This window comes from Lutra lutra, chromosome 4 (assembly GCF_902655055.1).
Source record: "Lutra lutra chromosome 4, mLutLut1.2, whole genome shotgun sequence".
Taxonomy (NCBI): Eukaryota; Metazoa; Chordata; class Mammalia; order Carnivora; family Mustelidae; genus Lutra; species Lutra lutra.
The window spans coordinates 196,730,053-196,747,603 of NC_062281.1; the positions used below are offsets into that span (position 1 = coordinate 196,730,053).

The window sequence follows — 17,551 nt, forward strand, 5'->3', positions numbered from 1 at the left end:
AAGCGGAAGCCGAGGCATGTCCCTTCCCACCCGGAGAGAAGCCCAGCGCGGGCGTCTGGGACGAGGCGCAGCCAGACTGGCCTCTGCCCCGGACGTCACCGGTCGGGATTTGCCCACTGGGCGAAGCTGGTCGGGCCCAGTCACCGCGGAGGGGCTGTTTTCCTTCCGCAGCAGCTGCAGATGCAAGTCTTCGGTTTGCTTTGTGTCTTCTTCCGGTCTACAGACCGACGTGAGGACAACCGGGACATGGCTTCAAGGAAAACTGTACCGGAGCCACAGGACGTGGACTCTCCGCCGGCGTCCCGGGGGCCTCAGAGCCGTGTAGCGGGGCTCCCCTCCCGCTTGGGGGCACCGCCACGTGCCGCAGCTCATGGGGCGGCTTGGGAGTGGCCTGTGTCCTTGCACCCACGACCCCGGGTCACACGGCCATACCAACCCACCTGGAGGGAGGGAAGGGATGGGTCCAGAGGCCTGCGGCCACCCGCCAAGCTCCGGGCCGCCCTCGGCCAAGCTCCCGTACCGTCCGCTTGGCCGCCGCCCCAGGATGGGAAAGAGGCAGAACTGTGGGGCCGGGTCACCTCCGACCTCGCGGCCCTGGGCGCCTCCGACCCCGCGGCCCTGGGCGCCCCCGACCCCGCGGCCCTGGGCACCCCCGACCCCGCGGCCCTGGGCACCTCCGGCCCCGCGGCCCTGGGCACCCCGACGGGAACCCGGGGGCTGCAGCCCCTGCTGGCCAGAGCAAACTCCGCACAGGGGCACTCACAGAGCTCCCGGGGGAGAGCTGGGCGCGGCCTCACCTCCTCAGCACAGAGGACCCACGACACCCTCCCCACACTGCCCCGTGGAACGAAGTGCCCAGCCCCGCCCGTCAGCTCAGAGGGAAAGACCGATGCCGCCGGACAGAGCGCGCGCTCGGGTCGAGAGCTGATGCCGTGTCCGGCCCACCACCTGTGTCTGTAGATGAAGTTTGACGGAGACACTACACGTGTCTCTCTGCATGCACCGCGTACGTGGTCTTCGCACCACCGCAACCTGTGGTCCTCAAAGGTGAAAATACTCTTACTCTCTGGCCCCTGGAGAAGCAGTGCCGATGGCTAGTACACAACCTAAGAACAGCCATTCCCACCTCACCGACCCTTAGGCTGGAGACTCAGCACGTCTGGGCATTAATGTTTAACACGGTGACCCCAGCCAGAGGGGGAAGCAGGGGCACTGGGAGGTAAAGGACTTTCTCAGGATCACAGTCGCTGTCTGTGAGATCTGACACCACAGGATCTGGGCGAACCCAGAACCCACACTTGGAACCCCCTCCTGCAGGTACCGTCCCCACATCACAGGGGTGGCTGCCCCCAAAGGAACTGTCCGATGAGGAAGGAGAAGATGCTCGGGGGACAGAGGAAAAGAAAAGAGAGGCAAGGTGATAAGTGGCAATCGGCGAGCACAGCGGGACGGGTCAGGTCAAAGATCAGAGGACACTGGCAGACGGGAAGCTGATGGAAGTCGGGGGGGCAGACAGGTTTATGTTGTTCAAAGAAATCTGCCAGAGCAGGAGACAGCCAGCTGGGCCTCGGGTCCCCCCAGAGAGGAAGAAAGCCAGAACATACCCCCAATATTTGGGGGCCTTGAGGCGGGGCTGACCCCGGTAAGCTGGGGCCAAAGTGGGACAGTCGCCCTTGGGCGGGAAAGGGAAGGGAACCCCCAGCCCCAGGACGCCATCTGACCACGAAATGGAGCAAACCACGAGACGGACATAGGGAAGCAGCTACAGGAGGGCCAGGGTGGGACGTGAGCACCAGGAGAGCACAGACAACCAGGATGCGGGACGGGAGCTCCTTCTCCTGCAGCAGCCGGTGGTGCGCCCACGGGGCAAACACAAGAGTGTTCCCGCGAGGCCAGGAAGAGTCCAGGCTCGCCCTCCACCAGCTACCGCACGAGGCAGCCACGGGCCATGTCATCGGACGCACAAGGAGCAGGCGTGGGCTGGAAAGGAGCAGTCGTCTGCCCGCCCACGTTCTGACCACACCCAGCGGACACGGCAGGCAGAACCGCGGCCAGGGCTCCGGGGGCACCGAGCACAGGAGCTGCAAGCACGCGGCCACCAGCTCCGCTGGGAGAAGGGGCGAGGAGTGTCCAGGATGGACATCACGCCAGTGGGGAAGCCTCTGCGTGACGGAAACGTCGCCCCCACCGAACGGGAAAGAGCGACAGGAAGACACAGGAGGCGAAGTGGGAGCAGCGACGGCCTCGGCCCCCCGCGTCCACAGCGACCTCCCTGCACGGGGCGCCCGGCCGGCTGGGTCGAAGGAGCACGCGCTGCTTGATCTGGGGCTCGTGACTTCGAGTCCCATGTTGGGTGCAGAAATTGCTTAAATAAAGAATAAAAACATTGCGTCAAGCTCTTAAAAGAATTCTCTGAAGTGGCTTCTGACGTCACCGGATCGTTGGCAAAAGCAGTTTCAGGTCTGCCTGACAGCGCCCTCTCATCCGGGCCTGAGGCCTGCCCGAGGCCTGTACTGGCCGAGGACGAGGGGGCCCCCGGGCCTCATCCAAGTCAGGTCCCCGCGTCCCACTGGCGTCCCCAGGACAGACAGCGCAGCCCACAAGCCTGCCCCAAGGCGGCCGGCTGCCCCCCGATGAGGAAGACACACAGCCGCTTGCACAGTCCCCGGTGGATGGAGGCCAGTTCCTGAGGGTCCGCGGCGGCCCAGGGCCTTGGTCACCCGCAGCGTTTCTAAAAGCAGCGCGGTCTCCCTGCACCCGAGGGTCAGATGAGCCCCCCCCCCCCGCCATCTCGTGACTGCTGCTGTGAGTAACAGGCCTCCTCCTCTCCACGACGCCCCCCGGGCTGGGTTGTCTGCAGCCCAAGCCAACCTGCCTGGGAGCCTGAGGGTTAGGGTGCCTCCACAGCCCGCCTGCCGCCGCCCCCCGCGTCCATGCCTTCTGTTCTGGGCTTCGGTTAACTTCCGACTCCAACGAATGTGCTGTTTGGAAGGTGCAGAGATGCAGTGCCGGAGGGGAAGGCGCCAACCCCCGGGTCTCGGGTGGTTCCTGCTGCGCCCATGGCCTCCCTCCATGAGCAGAGGCCTCAAGAGAACCCGGTTTTGGGACGCCTGGGTGGCTCAGTTGGTTAAGCGGCTGCCTTCGGCTCAGGTCATGATCCCAGTGTCCTGGGATCGAGTCCCACATCGGGCTCCTTGCTTGGCGGGGAGCCTGCTTCTCCCTCTGCCTCTGCCTGCCATTCTGTCTGTCTGTGCTCGCTCGCTCTCTCTCTCTCTCTGACAAATAAATAAAAAATCTTTAAAAAAAAAAAAAAGAGAACCCGGTTTTCCCGAGCTCCCCCCAGGAGGTTCAACCCGGCTATGGTTCTGCTCACCCACCTCTCCGCTTGCCAGCCATCACCCCTGCTCGACGAGGCCTGACCTCCTCCGTGGCACCTGTAGCCACAAACACCTGGCGCACACATGCTTGCCACTGACCCCAGCGCCCCCGGCTCTCTGTGGGCAGACCCTCACTTCTGCCCCCAGATCTCTGCCACGGTGTAGCCTGGTGAGTCCTGCCGCCCACTCCCCGGCATCAGGCGACACGTACCGTCCTCAGCTCCATTCTGAGGCCTCCTACTGGGCCTCCATGTGCCCAGTGGGTCTGCGCCCGTGCCCGGACCCCACACCGCCAGCCCTCCTAGGGACTGGGCATCGGGCGTCCGCAAGAGGGTACCACCGGGCCTCCGTGTCCCTGGAGCCCAAGTGGCTGTGGACAGCTCCAGGATGACCCTCCACATCTCTGAGCCCCTTTCTCCTCCTTCCAAACACACACCGCCTCCTCCAGGACGTGGCCCTGTGCCCGTTCCCCTCCCCCCACCCCGCTCCTTCACCGCATTCCGGCACCCGCCCTGCAGCACTGTGGTGCCCCCTCGGCGGGGCCGGCCCAAGCCCCGGCGCAGGCCCTCCAGACCTGCAGGCGAGTCCTCGGGGGCACATGAGAAGGAAGAACACATGTGACAGCACCGGCCAAGTGGCACCAATATCCAGACACCACCCTGAACCGATAATTCACTCATGCGTCAAGGTTAGCACGCAGCACAGGAGGCGCTCCCGCAAACAGCAGGGGTGACAGGCTCGTCTGCAGGCGCAGCCACGTTCCACGCGAGGGGAGCCTGGCGCGGGAAGTGGCGGCACAGGGCTGCGAGCGAGCTCGCGTGCTGGCGCAGGGAGCCGACGGTCAACATGAACGCCAGCTTGCTCGTCTGAGATTGGGGTCATGCTAAGTGCGACAAACGTGCCCAAACGGCAATTGGGGGGGGCTGCTAAAAATAGTCACCTTAGCTACACCCTTCAGCCCATTTTTTCCTGGAATTGCTCAAGCAGAAGCAATTTTGTAGTTAATTTTCGTTGCGGCCATCGTCTGGGAAGGATGGGCTGTGTGTGGCCGCGAGTTGTGGTTTTTCCACAGTGCAGATGCTCCTTCTGGGTTAGAAGAACCCTTGGTCTCCACTGCGTGTGACCCAAGTGCCCGGCCTGAACCCCCAGGGGAACGGCAAGCTGCCGGCGCACTCGGCCGACCTCCCCCCACCGCGGCCCCCAAGCCCAGGCTCCGGCGGTTGCTGGTCGTCCTGTGCACAGGTGCGGCAGGTGGGGCTCCCGCCCCCCGGACACAGGCCTGCGGCAGAGCCTCCTACAGCCCGGGAGCCAAGGGGCGGCCTCCTCAACCCCCCGCTGGCGGGGCTCCCTTAGTGTCCTGTCCCCCAGCTGCCCACACCCCTGCTTGCTGGGGCCTCGTCATGTCCACGATTCAGTCCCCGTGGGTGTCTGGCTGGCTGTGAAGGTCTGTGGGCGCCATGCTAACCGCCACCCGACCGTGACGGGGGACGCTGCTGGTCCTCCGGGGCCTGCACACGGCGCCAGCACGGAGCGGGCCCTCAAGCGGACGGGGAACAGCAGTTCCCCAGGCGCCGGGCCTCGCTGTCAGCATTTTAACATCTTACTAATTCCAGCAGCGGCCCTAAGAGGCGGTGTCCCTGCTGCTCCCTGTTCCCAGAGGAGACTGGGGTGCAGACAGGTTACCCCAAGTTCACACAGCAGACAAGAGGAGGGCTAGGCCTGCACCCCAACTGTGACTCTAGTCCTCAGGAAAAACTAGGTGCCATGTGCACTGGGCCCTCCCAGGCTGTTCCCGTGGGCTTCTCAGAGACGTCCCGACTCTGTACGCAGCCACGCAGCAGAAGCCGTCTGCCGGAAGGTCATCCCGGCTGTGCGATCCAGCCTGCTCAGGCATGTGCAGGACTTTGAGCTCCTCTTGGAGCGGTTTGTAACGTCTATAACCCTCACTGATTCGTGAGTCACAAGGAACACGACACGTGTTCACTTTATACTTGTACCAAGCATGTGACTGTACCTTAAAGAAATATTCTTTAGGGGCGCCTGGGTGGCTCATTGGGTTAAGCCTCTGCCTTCAGCTCAGGTCATGATCCCAGGGTCCTGGGATCGAGCCCTGCATCGGACTCCCTGCTCCACAGGAAGCCTGCTTCTCCCTCTCCCACTCCCCCTGCTTGTGTTCCCTCTCTCAGTGTTTCTCTCTGTCAAATAAATAAATAAAATCTTTTAAAAAAATAAAATAAAGGGGGGGTGCCTGGGTAGCTCAGTGGGTTAAAGCCTCTGCCTTTGGCTCAGGTTATGATCTCGGGGTCCTGGGATCGAGCCCCACATTGGGCTCTCTGCTCAGCAGGAAGCCTGCTCCCCCCACGCCCCGCCTGCTTCTCTGCCTACTTGTGATCTGTCCCTCTGTTAAATAAATAAAATCTTAAAAAAAAAAAAATACATACACACACACACACACATTCTTTAAACAGCATAACTGCCTACAGGGTGTCAGGTACCAAGTAGACGCTAGGGGCCCGCAGGCACTCGGAGCCACACTGCTCTCTCCAGGTGCGCGCCACGGGCTGGGGACACGGGCACACACACAGTCGGGGTCAAAGCAGGCACATAAAAATGGCCCAGGGGAGACACCCTATCTGGACTAACCAGGTGTTTGGAGCTTCTAGACAGACTGACAGATCCTGTAAAAATGAGATAAACTTGACATCCTGGGATGGGGCCTTCCCTCGGGAATGTTGTAAACACACCTTCTACACGTCAGTCTGGAAAAGCGGAGCGGCCATATCACAGGGTCACACACAAACACTGAACAGACACACTTGTTTTCAGTTCTCTTCGCACACCTGGAACGTGACACACAGACCATCTCCGGGGGCGGAAAGTTCTGTGCTCCCGGCAGTGGAGACAGGAGGGAGGTTGAAAGTCTGACCCTTTTACACTCACACCCCCACGAGTTCACACACCAAAATCAACCAAAACAAGTCTTTTGGAATCTCACCATTCAGGAAATGTGGGGTTGGGATGGGCTGTCTGCCCTTGGGCATCATGTGTAATTCCAAAGACCGTGGTCAGTGTTTCACAGAGGCATGGGGAGAGCGCACAGAACACAGCAAAGGGACCTTTCCAGAAGCTCTGAGGCAGGAGGGCTGGGGGGAGGGCAGGGCAAAGTGACAAAGATGGACAGAACAGAGCGATCCAGGGAGAAGCCTGGTCCCAGCAACCTGTCTCGGGCCCAGGGGCCTAGACCACATCCCAGAAGCAACTGGGAGAGAATCAGAGGAGCTTCAAAGCAGGAGAAAGACACTTTAGATCTGTGTTTTCAAAATATGGCTTAATTCCAACATGGGGTACAGTGACAGCCTGGGGAGCCCCAGTGACCAGATGCCCCAAAGGGGCTATGGTCAGGGTTCAGGCAGGAGAGAAGGGCAGAGTCTGAGACACATTTAGGAGGCCGTGTCGGTGAGATCCGGAGAGGGGACAACTACAGATATGGGGGAAAGGCCATTTATCCCAGGTGCCTTGTGCCTTGGACACACAGGTGGGTCAAGGGACTAAAGGTCAGGAGGGAGGCGAGAGTGGACGGTGTGGGGACGTACGAGTCACCAGTCTGATTTACAGCTGAGCTGAGTCATCGTGAGCCGGACAGAGACTGTTGTCCCCAGAAAGACCCATTTTCCAAGCCTGGCCCCTGGCTGGAGTCTGGGACTTAAGTGGTAGATGACTCCCTCCACCGATTAAAAACCTCCCCCGAATCCTAGGCGCGGTCTGCGGTGCATAAAACAACATGATTTCTGCGGACACCGGCTTTCTTCTGAGAGCCTGGAATACTGTGGCGCGCGCCAGCCGACTGCGGCCTGTGTGATCCCACCGGGCAGCTCCCGGCTGCTTTCCTCCCTGCGTCACCCTGCGCCTCCTCCCCCTGCCGGCTCTGCTTCGTACCCTGTCACGGCAGGAAAGCTCAGCCTTTTGAGTCCTACTGTGTGCTGGTCCTATGAGTTCTGCTAAAGCACCGAACCCGGGGGTGGTCCAGAAGACCCTGGGCACAGAACAGAGTCAATATTTTTTGCAAATAAACAAACTGAGTTCAAGTCAACTGACTGAGAAGAATTCTAAACCGAGTATATACTGACTATCCCAGACCAGTGATTTTCAAGCCTTTTAAAACAGCAGGATTTCAGGGGCGCCTGAGGGGCTCAGTGGGTTAAAGCCTCTGCCTTCCGCTCAGGTCATGATCCCAGGGTCCTGGGATCGAGCCCCACATCGGGCTCTCTGCTCTGCGGGGAGCCTGCTTCCTCCTCTCTCTCTGCCTGCCTCTCTGCCTACTTGTGATCTCTGTCAAATAAATAAATAAAATCTTAAAAAAAAAAAAAAGCTTAAAAAAAAAACAACAACAGGATTTCAATATAAAGTTTTACTAAGTGAAGTTGCTGGCATTTTTTTATTTATTCTGCTTATTGGTAATATCTGTGAGCACAGAAACCCGCCTCATGCCCAGTACGGCGTCCCAACACCTAACCCAATGCGTCTACTCCTGTACTTAGTAGGATGTTTTCAATAAATATTTTATAAATGCAGTTAAATAATTTAGGTTCAAATCCATGAAATTTACTTGATACAAGACACCGGCGCTGAAGAGAACAACAAAGTTAGTTTTGATGAGCCAAAACAAAACAAAAAAATCAAACATAAAAACCCCAAAACAAACCCATACTTGCAGCTGAAAGAACCCTAATGTGATGGTGGAAGCCGCATGCCGACTCACTTGCTGTGCAACGCAATTCAGAAATCAGCAGAATCTTAGAAATACGCTCTTTTTCTTACCGACTTGTTGTCTGGAAGCAGGAGTGTAAGCCGACCAGGAAAGGGTTGCTGGATGCCTGCTCAAACACATGCTTCTCTGTCTGCACCCAGTCAATATCCTGAAATAGAAACCAGGGCGTGTTAATGAGCCTCCTGAATACTCTTCATCCTCGAGAAGGGGGGCAAGAGAGAACCGTCTCTCACCTCCGCTTATAGGAAGACAGTGCAGACAGGAAAGGAAAATGCCCATTAAGAAATACATCACCACCACCACCCCATCTCTACCACCATCTTCACTGTCATGTTCATCACCATCACCACCACCACCATCACCACCACCATCACCATCATCACCATCATCACCACCACCACCACCATCACCATCATCACCACCACCATCATCACCACCACCACCACCACCATCACTACCATCACCACCATGACTACCATCATCATCATCATCACAACCACCACCACCATCATCACCACCACCACCATCATCACGACCATGATCACTACCATCACCACCATCACCACCACCATCACCACCACCACCACCATCATCACCATCACCATCATCACATCATCATCACAATCACCATCACCACCATCATCGCCATCATCTGTCGCCATCTCTACCACCATCACCAGCTGTGTGCTGGCCTCTGAGCTACAGACTCTCCATGCACTGCCTCATGTGCTCCCCGTGGCAGCTGCGGGGGGCTAGTATCATCACCACTTAAGACAGGAGGAAACAGGATGGATGCTTAAGCAGGTTCCCCCACGTCCCATGCCCATCTCTAGAGCACCAGCTCTAGCACAGGGCTTTCTCCCAATCCACGCTGGAATCTGGGGAAAGCTGCAAAGTGAAGTCCCTTTAGAGGCACAAAGATTCCACAGCTCTGATTTCATTCCGATCCAGAAAGTGAGTTAGATGAAGTTGAGCCTCTCCTCCTAAGGGTTGAGAAAGCGAGAGGGAAACAGATGTGTCCAGCGTCGTGCTGCCTGCCCCGGAGGGTGTTTGGAAACAAATGAGCAAACTCTCAGTGGGGTTCATCCTCCTTGGGCTCAGTCCAGAGCTTCCTCTACTCCCCAGAAGACCCCCCGGGTGGTCCAGCTTTGGAGCCAGCCATCCAGGCAGAGGGGTCCCAGCCCCGCCTCTCCTTGAGCTCAGCTAATGCAATGGCCAGTTGGTAGCCCCACAGGGCGTCTGGCACCGCACAGGAGGCCCTCAACCGAGCTCCCAACCAGCCTCGGCCATCTGTGCTCCAAAGGGACCTGGTCACCCAGGTGCTCAGGTGAAAACCCTGGTAGAAGGCTGAGACTTGCCTTCCCTCCCACATAATAAAGAAACCAGGGTCTCCCACTCACAGGCAGCTGCTCCTTCCTGTCTGCAGACTCCCGAGGCCGTTTCAACAAAGTGCCATCGACAGAGGGCCTGAAAACATCCAGCCCCAGCCTCTGTCTTGAGCCAGAAGCCTGAAATCCGGGTGCCGGCAGGGTCACACCCCCTCTGGAGCCCCGAGGGAGGACAACCTGCCTCTTCTGTGCCTCCCTTTGCACACTGGTGTCTGTGTGTCTGTTTCCTTCCCTCTGTCTGTCTGTCTGATCTCTGCCTTTCTCTAAAAGGACACATGTTACTGGACTCACGGCCCACCCAAACAATCCAGGACGATCTCCCCAAGATCCTTCATTTAATCACACCTGCAAGGACCCCATTCCCAAGTAAGTTCAGATTCACAGGTTCCAGGAGTTAGTATGTGGGCATATCCCCTGCAGGCCACATCTAGCCCGCTGCAGTGTCCCCACTGATGTCCAAGGCCCACACTCATGACCACAGACACCAGGGTCTCGCAGAGATGCACAGACAGGCATGCGACACATGCAGACACACAGAGGCACACACACACACGTGTGTACACGCAGCTCCCACTGACTCCTAGAGTCACACTTTTCTCGAGAGATCACCTACAAGTCCCACCCCACATCTTGGTCCACAGGGGATGATTTAAAGATGCCAAGAATGAACCAAAGCAGTAAGTCTCTCCTAATTGCTTCTTTCAGTTCTATGAACTTGACTTCAGACAATCCACTAACTTTTCAGCTGGCCAGGGTTCCAGTAAGGGGGTCTGGAATCATCCTGCTGTGCTGCTAACCAGCAGTGAAGACTGGAGCAAGCCACCTCCTCCTAAGCCTCAGTCTCCTCAGCTGTGAGGCACCGGTGCCACCACTCACTCACAAGCTCAGCACTCAGGGGCCAGTTGGGCAGTCTGTGCACTGCACAAATGCACCCTGCTGTTAGGGCAAGTAATAGCTCTAGTTTAGCCCCAGCTCTTCCCTCCAAACCACGAGCCCGGGCCAGGGCTGGGGAGCCCTCCTGTGGTCCACTGGGCCCACAGAGCTCAGGCCACCTCATGTACTACACGGGCCCGAAGCAGCAGCAATTCCTGGTCCCCACGCATCCAAACCCTCTGCTTCTAAGACCCAGACCCTGCACTCAGCTGTGAAAGACCAAGACACGAACCCAAGAAGCCCACAGAGAGGCCCAACACCAGCAGCCATCCTGGGAATGCGGGATCGAGCCACAGGGAGGCGCCGCTCCGCGCCCCTCCGCGATAATCACAAACCAGAAAATGGCAAGTCCGGGAAAGGGTGCGCGGAACTGGGGCCCTCGCGCGTGGCTGGCAGGGACGTGAAGCGCGCACCTCTGGGCACGGCTTGCTGGTTCCTCCCACAGGGCAGTGTGAGTGCCCCTCTGGGGCAGCACTTCCACTCCCAGGTCAATCCCCCAAGAACCGGAGACGGCACCTCGAACAAACGCCCACACGTGAACATTCACCAGGGCACAGCTCACAGTCGACAAAAGGTGGGGGCAACCTCATCTCTTATCACAGATGAACAGATGAGCCGAAGGTGGTCTGCTCAGAAAATGGAGTATTATTCAGGTATAAAAAGCAATGAGGTTCCGGGGCATCTGGGGGGCTCAGTTAGGCGCCTGCCTTCAGCTCGGGTCATGATCCCGGGGTGCTGGGATCGAGTCCCACATGGCGCCTCCTGCTCTGTGGGGCGCCTGCTTCTCCTTCTGCCTCTGCCTGCTGGTCCCCAGCCCTGCTCATGCTCAAGCACTCCCTCTGTCTCAAATAAATAAAAATCTTAAAAAAAGAAAAAAAAAAGCAAGCAGGGACGATCTGACACGTGCTTCTATTACGGGGATGAACCTTGGAACGTGACACCCACTGCGAGACGCTGGACATGAAGGGCTGCACAAATGTCTACTTTAAAATGGTTAAAACGGGGCATTTCACTACGTGCACTTTACTCCCATTGCAAGAAAGAGGCGGCCGGGATGAGGTCCTGAAAGGATGCGTGAGCTGGCGTCGGCACTCACCTCGTCATCATGGACCAGCTCCTTCTTCACCACCTTCATGGCATACATCTGGTCGTTCTTCTTCAGCCGCACCAGCAGGACCTTGGCGTAGCTCCCACGCCCGATGACCCTGATCAGGTCAAAGTCCTGCAGACCGAGCCCCTGGGAGATTTTGATTCCGTCCATCCCATCAATGACCGGCTGCAGGTCCTGAGGACGAGAGAGGACGTGAGAAAGGAAAGGCTCCTGGCCGTGGAGCTGATGAGTCCCTGCGGGCGCTTCTGCTCACAGGCTCCGACCCCACCATCATGCCAGGCTCCCCAGTCACAGCCCCAGGCTGCCGTGTGAGTACGGGGTTCCCCGGGGCCTCCCACAGGCCCCCCAGCAGCGCTCTCCGGGGGTCAGAATGCTTCACCAGCTGAGGCGTGCACAGCCCCACGCCTGGGCTGCAGAATGAAAGAGAAAGGCGATCCCGTGAAAACAGAAGCTCCTCGCCTATCATCCTTTCTGGCAAGGCTATCGGCTGTGAACTCAGGACAGACAGTGCTCCTGCCTCATCCCAGACGCGGACCGACCAGGTAGAAAAATTGGGAAGTCCGGTCACTCTAGAGAAGCTGTGGTCCAGGAAAGGGGCAGCTGTTCTGAGGTTTTGTGAGCGGAGGCTGCCAAGTCCTGCTGCTGTGACTTCTTCACTCAAGGAAGCACTTGTGTGTGCCTCACTCGCCACCCCGAGCTGGCCGCACTCTCAAGGCCAAACGGAACCTCAGTCCACATCTGGGAAGACCACAGAACGGTAGCAGAGGGCTTGCCCAGACGAAGGCGTAGACCCTGACCCCGGGATTTCACGAACTCACGCATGCTCTTCCTCCCATTCCTGGCACAGCAGAGTTCCCCAAGCCCTCGGAATTCCCTAAGCGCAGAAAAGGTATCTTTTGCTATGTTCATGAGACAACTTTAGAGACACCCCAGGCTACCTAAAGATGGGGGCCGCTTGCCTTGCCGGGGGACCAACCAGGTGACTGGAGGCTTGGAACCCAGCCTCACCCCGACCTCCGACCTCCTTCAGGGATGGGAGAGGGATGAGGGGCTGAGCCCATTCTCCAGTGGCCAACAACCTAATCAATCGTGCCCCTGTTATGAAGTCTCCTAAGAAACCCCGAAGGACGGGGTCTGGAGAGTGGGGCGGTGGACACGTGGTGTGCCTGGACGGGCACAGGAGCTCTGCACGCTTACCCCACCCTGACCGCAGGCAGCTCCCGAGTTAGAGCCTCTGATCGTAAGCTAGTCATCTAGTAAGTAAAATGTTTCTCTGAGCTCTGTGAGCTGCTCAAGCAAATCAGTAAGCCCACGGAAAGGGGCATGGGAACCCGATTCACAGCTCACTGGTCAGAAGCGCAGGGGACCACCGAGCCTGTAAGTGGCCTCTGAGGGTGCCAGTCTTGTGGCCTGAGCCCTCCAGCTGCGGGGGCTGATGCGAGCTCCAGGCAGATGGGGTCAGAATGGAGCGAAGTTGTGGAACAGCTGGTCAGTGTCCCCCAAGAACCAGAGACCTGCTCAGTGATGTGCGGAAAACACACCAGACAAATAAAGGGTTTTATGCCAATAAAATTTGACAAAAACTGCGGCCCAAGAGCCAGGCCTGGACCTGCTCCACCATCTGGGCACGGAGGGTGCAGGGGAGACGGAACCCACAGCAGCATGGAGCCACGGCTGGATCCTAAGAGGCTCTGTGACGGCAGCCCCCGGGAGAGGCACAGAGGCCATGCCCCGGGCAGAACTGAGCTGGGGCCTGGGCTGGCGCACGCCCTCTCCTCTCTGCCCGCCAACAGACCAACATCACTGTCCTGCACAGCCCGCCCACCAAAGCCGCAGGGTGCCTGGCTGCCCATGGGCCGCGCCCATGCGTGCCAGCACCCTGTAGACTCGCGAGCTTCCGATCTCCCAGGGGTGGGAGCATCTGTCCGCCGGTGGCAGGAGGCGGAAGACAGCTGCGGAGAATGTAAGCACGTGAACCTTGGGACGGGGGGAGTCAGGTCACCAGCAAATGTGCTGTGTGTCCATCAGTGTGCGTCTCATGTTGGCCCACCTGGCCACAACCCTGCCCGGAACGGGACAAAGGGTAATTTCTCCACGACGGCAGCCGTGCGAGAGGAGGAAGGGATGCCGCCCCTCAGGAACCAGCCTTCCCACCATTTCTCGAAGCACACGAGCCTGGGGTCCCTGTGCAGCCCACTGTGGGCCCAGCCGCCCTGTACTGACACGGGAGGAGCCAACTGGGCGCCGTGGAAAACAGGTCCCCGCGTGCCAGGTGTTCACACACGCCCTCTCAGCTCACCCTCACAAAAAGGTGTGGCCATTATCCAGCTTGACCAAAGACGACTCTGAGGTCAGAGAGGCCAGTGACCCCTCTCGCCCCTGCAGCGCACAGCTGTGAGATCCGCACAACCACCCCACAGCCTCACAGCAGATTCCCCGCCCACGTCTGCCGCAGCCACTGGCTCTCTGTCCGCCTGGCGATGCGGAGGTTCCTTCTGCGCCGAATACTGGAGACTCCACGGGACTCCGCCCTGAGCCCCTCAGTGTGTGTCCCCAGAGATGTCCGCAGACCAGGCCCTCATAGTGGGCAGCAATTCCCAAACCTGTCTAGTCCGTATTTAAATCTCCATCATTGCCCCAGAAATGAGCTAATGAACTTCCAAGAAGAAACTGTAAACACTAATGAGCCATTTCATACACTCACCTCAGAGTCCTCTTTAATGTCATGCTTCCGGGTTGAAGAAATGTAAGCGACTAGTGAAGAGAAAGAAAAAAACCAGGACATCGCAGGCATCGTCAGGAGCCCGGCCTGGGACGTGGGGGCTCCCCGCCGCCCCTCCCTCCCCCGCGGGCCCCTGTGCACACCCGGCCCAGGGGAGGCCGGGGCAATCCTGGCGCAGTCACACCTACTCGCAGAGGCCGAAGGAAATGCAGCCCCTGGGTCCCACCCAGACCTCCTGACTCTGCACCTCCGGGGGTGGAACTTGGGAACCAGCATTTGTGATGGGTTTTCTCAGCGAATCATCTAGAAGTAACTATCCGCAAGATTTCAGTGCCTAGCCTTCCAGATGTTCTTGGAGTATGCAGGTGGGGGGAAGAGGCAATGAAGGGATGATGAGGGGACGGTGGTGGGTGGATACGTAAACGGGGGGCGGGCTGGCTGGGTAGGTAGGTGGGTGGGTGGGTGTGTGGGTGGTTGTTTATTAGAAATCTCCTTTGTGTGAGGTTGCGCTAAACGCTTTATGTTCTGTGGCCTCATTTCATCCTTCCAGGGCTCTCAGGGCACAGAACGCAGATTTATGACGTGGGGGCAGGGGCTCTTAGTGCCTAGACTTTGGGAGCTCAGAGCTGGGCTATCAGTCCAACCAGTATTCAAAACCTTTCTCCAAATTAAAAAAAAGTAGCACAACATTAAAAAGAGTCTCTCCCCCACTACAAAACCCCCACAAAATCCCACAGAAACTCAAGAACCAACTTGATAGCAGGCTTTCCCATGGAGACCAGCCTCTGCAGCAGCCCACCCGTGGGAGGGCCTGGCTGCAGTCGCTGCCACAGCAAGTCCTTTCTAGAACTTCCAAAGTTAGTGCCGAGGAGAACGCCCGCCTGGACCCCCATGGCAGCCACTCTCAGAGATGTGTGCATCCAGGGAAGGCCGCCCCACACTGCCACCTCTGCCCAGGGATGAGGGAAGGCCCTAGAGACGCCCCCGCCCCCACAGTGAGGGGCCCGTGCTTGCCAATATTGACCCTCGGAGAGCAGGTGGGAGCTAGAAAGGATCTGGGGTCAGAAGGGGAGGCACGCAGGAATTCCAGGGTAGAGAGCCTGGGCTCCACCAGCAGGAAGAAAGCAGCCCCTACTTCCATCGGTGTCCTCAGAAGGAAGGTCCGTGTCGTCCTTGTCATCCACTGCAGGTTCTTGGGAAGGCATGACAGAATCCTGCAAGGGGGTGGGCATTACAGAGTGACCAGGTAGGTGTTACGAACGAGGTAGCTCTGGAGACACTGTGTCACTTTCTATCACCACCTCCCCTGATAGACACATTGTAGCCCACGTCCTAACACCAATTCCACCGATGCACCTGCTGTCCTCACCACACTGGAGACAGGAAGACCCACACGGAGCTCTCCTGTGATCCTACAGGGGCGGCCACCCAGCGCCTCCAGCTGTGATCTTTCCAGCAAGTGCTTTACAGAATGGGGCATCTGCACACCATGCTCAGAAGTCCGCCCCGCCCCCACTGCTGCATCACAGAGTCCCGGGGGCTGATGTCACAGCTGAGGCAGCCCCAATTGGCAGACTCTAAGCTCTGGGCATTGGCAGTCCTCAGCTCCTGGTGGCTTACATCCTTGGGGCTGGCCTTATTTCTTAGGCTAAAGCGGACCTGTGGGGTCAAAGGGTATGTGCACCTTCTTGGTTTTCGGCAGCCACGTCTGAAAGGACATTGGGAAGATAGTGTGCATTCCCCCCACACCGGTCTGTGGAGGGACCCCACTGCCCGGTGCACAGCACTATCGGGGTTAGACATCAGAAATGAACAGCACGTCAAAGGGCCAGAGTGCTTCACGTGCACACTCACAGGCTGGTGGTGAGAGACACATGGGGGGTGCGTTCTCTGACTTTCAGGGCGCCCTGGGGCTTTCCTTCCGCTCCAAGCCTGGGGTACAGACAAGCCTCCCCTGTACCTTCACCCTAGCGCAGCAGAGGGCCCTGGAGGCCCCACAAGAGGCCCCCCACCCCAAGAGTGCAGGGGGCTCCCAGGGCTTGGGAAGGGGGCCTCACCCCATCTGGGGTGCCGGCCCGGGTCATGGCTCTGCCACCCACAGGCACCCCCTCCTTTCGTCTCCATGGTGGCAGGCTCTCTTCCGGACAGAGGGAGCCTGAGGGTCACTGAGGCCGCCCCCCGCAGGGCCCTGGGCTCGGGGCCGCCACACTCACCATGCGCCTCTTACAGGTCAGCGGGACGAGCACGTGGCAGCGCTTATGCACCAGGAGCTGGCAGTGGACGCAGCGGTAGCCCTGCCTCGCGAGACCCCATATCCTCTCACTGCACTGGCCACAGTACGCTCTCTGCGGGCAGGAACAGCAGTTGTCAGGGCCGGGGTGGCCCCGGAAGCCAGAGACCCAGCTCAGCACCAGGCCATGTGGCGCTGTCCCTGACCGGGAGCTGGGACAAGGTGCAGCCAGTCAGCTGACCACCTGGACACAGGCTCTGCCTGACCTCGGGAGCCCCCACTGTGGTCCACCCCAAGGCTGGGGGAGCTGAGGGCTGCAAGGAGGGGGCGGGGACCCCGCTCTTGCAGGGCTGATGAGACGCCTCCTTTGGGCAAGGACGCACCCCTGCTTGCGGGGCAGGAGGGGGATCGCAGCTCCGGCCAGGCTGTGTGGGGGATGTCCAGATTCGCCTCGGGTGACCATGGCAACAGCATTCTGACGTGTCGTTACTTTGAACAGCTAGGGGCAGTCTGTGATTATCTGGGGTGTTTTTTGGGTATTTTTAGAGATTTTTAAGTGATTCGTCTTTGTTCTTCCAGGTTCTGAACATGGGAAGCTAATGGCAACTAGGGCTTGTTCGGTGATGTTTTCCCAAATTTTGACTGTTACAAAGTGCAGGAGGATGAATGTGTTCAGAAATCTGGCCACACGTGGCAGGTGGTAGTGTGAGTGGTGCTGGGCCCCCGTGACCGTCTCTTTTCCAGCTGTAACTCAAATGCAGGTTTAACAAATTTCATTCTTTTGAGAGAGCCTCTCCTTACTCCTGAGGAGCAATGAAAACAACCACAGTTGTACTGAGCAGAGTTCATTTACGACGGCTGATGGAATCCTCTTGGCACGTGGGAGTGGGATGCGGTGGCGTGGACGGACCACGTGCCCGGAGCTCACGGCTACGGGCACCGAGACGCCGCTTCCACGTCCGTGAAGTGCGAGCGGGGAAACCAGGGCCTGAGGGGGCCGGTCCCCACACACAGAGCTTCAG

At 58.6% G+C, this 17,551-nt stretch overlaps 1 protein-coding gene across 3 annotated transcripts in view; it reads right to left on the minus strand.

Annotated features, from left to right (window-relative positions):
• PRKCZ (protein kinase C zeta) overlaps window positions 1-17,551 on the minus strand; it is a 94,972-nt gene that overhangs the window by 10,503 nt on the left and 66,918 nt on the right. For 2 of the 3 annotated variants that reach the window (XM_047724349.1, XM_047724350.1), the window contains 5 exons: window positions 16,513-16,644; window positions 15,435-15,513; window positions 14,282-14,331; window positions 11,563-11,751; window positions 8,196-8,293 (listed from right to left, as the gene is read on the minus strand). In XM_047724349.1, the coding sequence (XP_047580305.1) occupies window positions 8,196-8,293; window positions 11,563-11,751; window positions 14,282-14,331; window positions 15,435-15,513; window positions 16,513-16,644 (548 nt within the window). Of the gene's footprint in view, window positions 1-8,195; window positions 8,294-11,562; window positions 11,752-14,281; window positions 14,332-15,434; window positions 15,514-15,655; window positions 15,762-16,512; window positions 16,645-17,551 lie in introns of those variants that run through there. The other variant, XM_047724351.1, reaches the window with a different exon arrangement.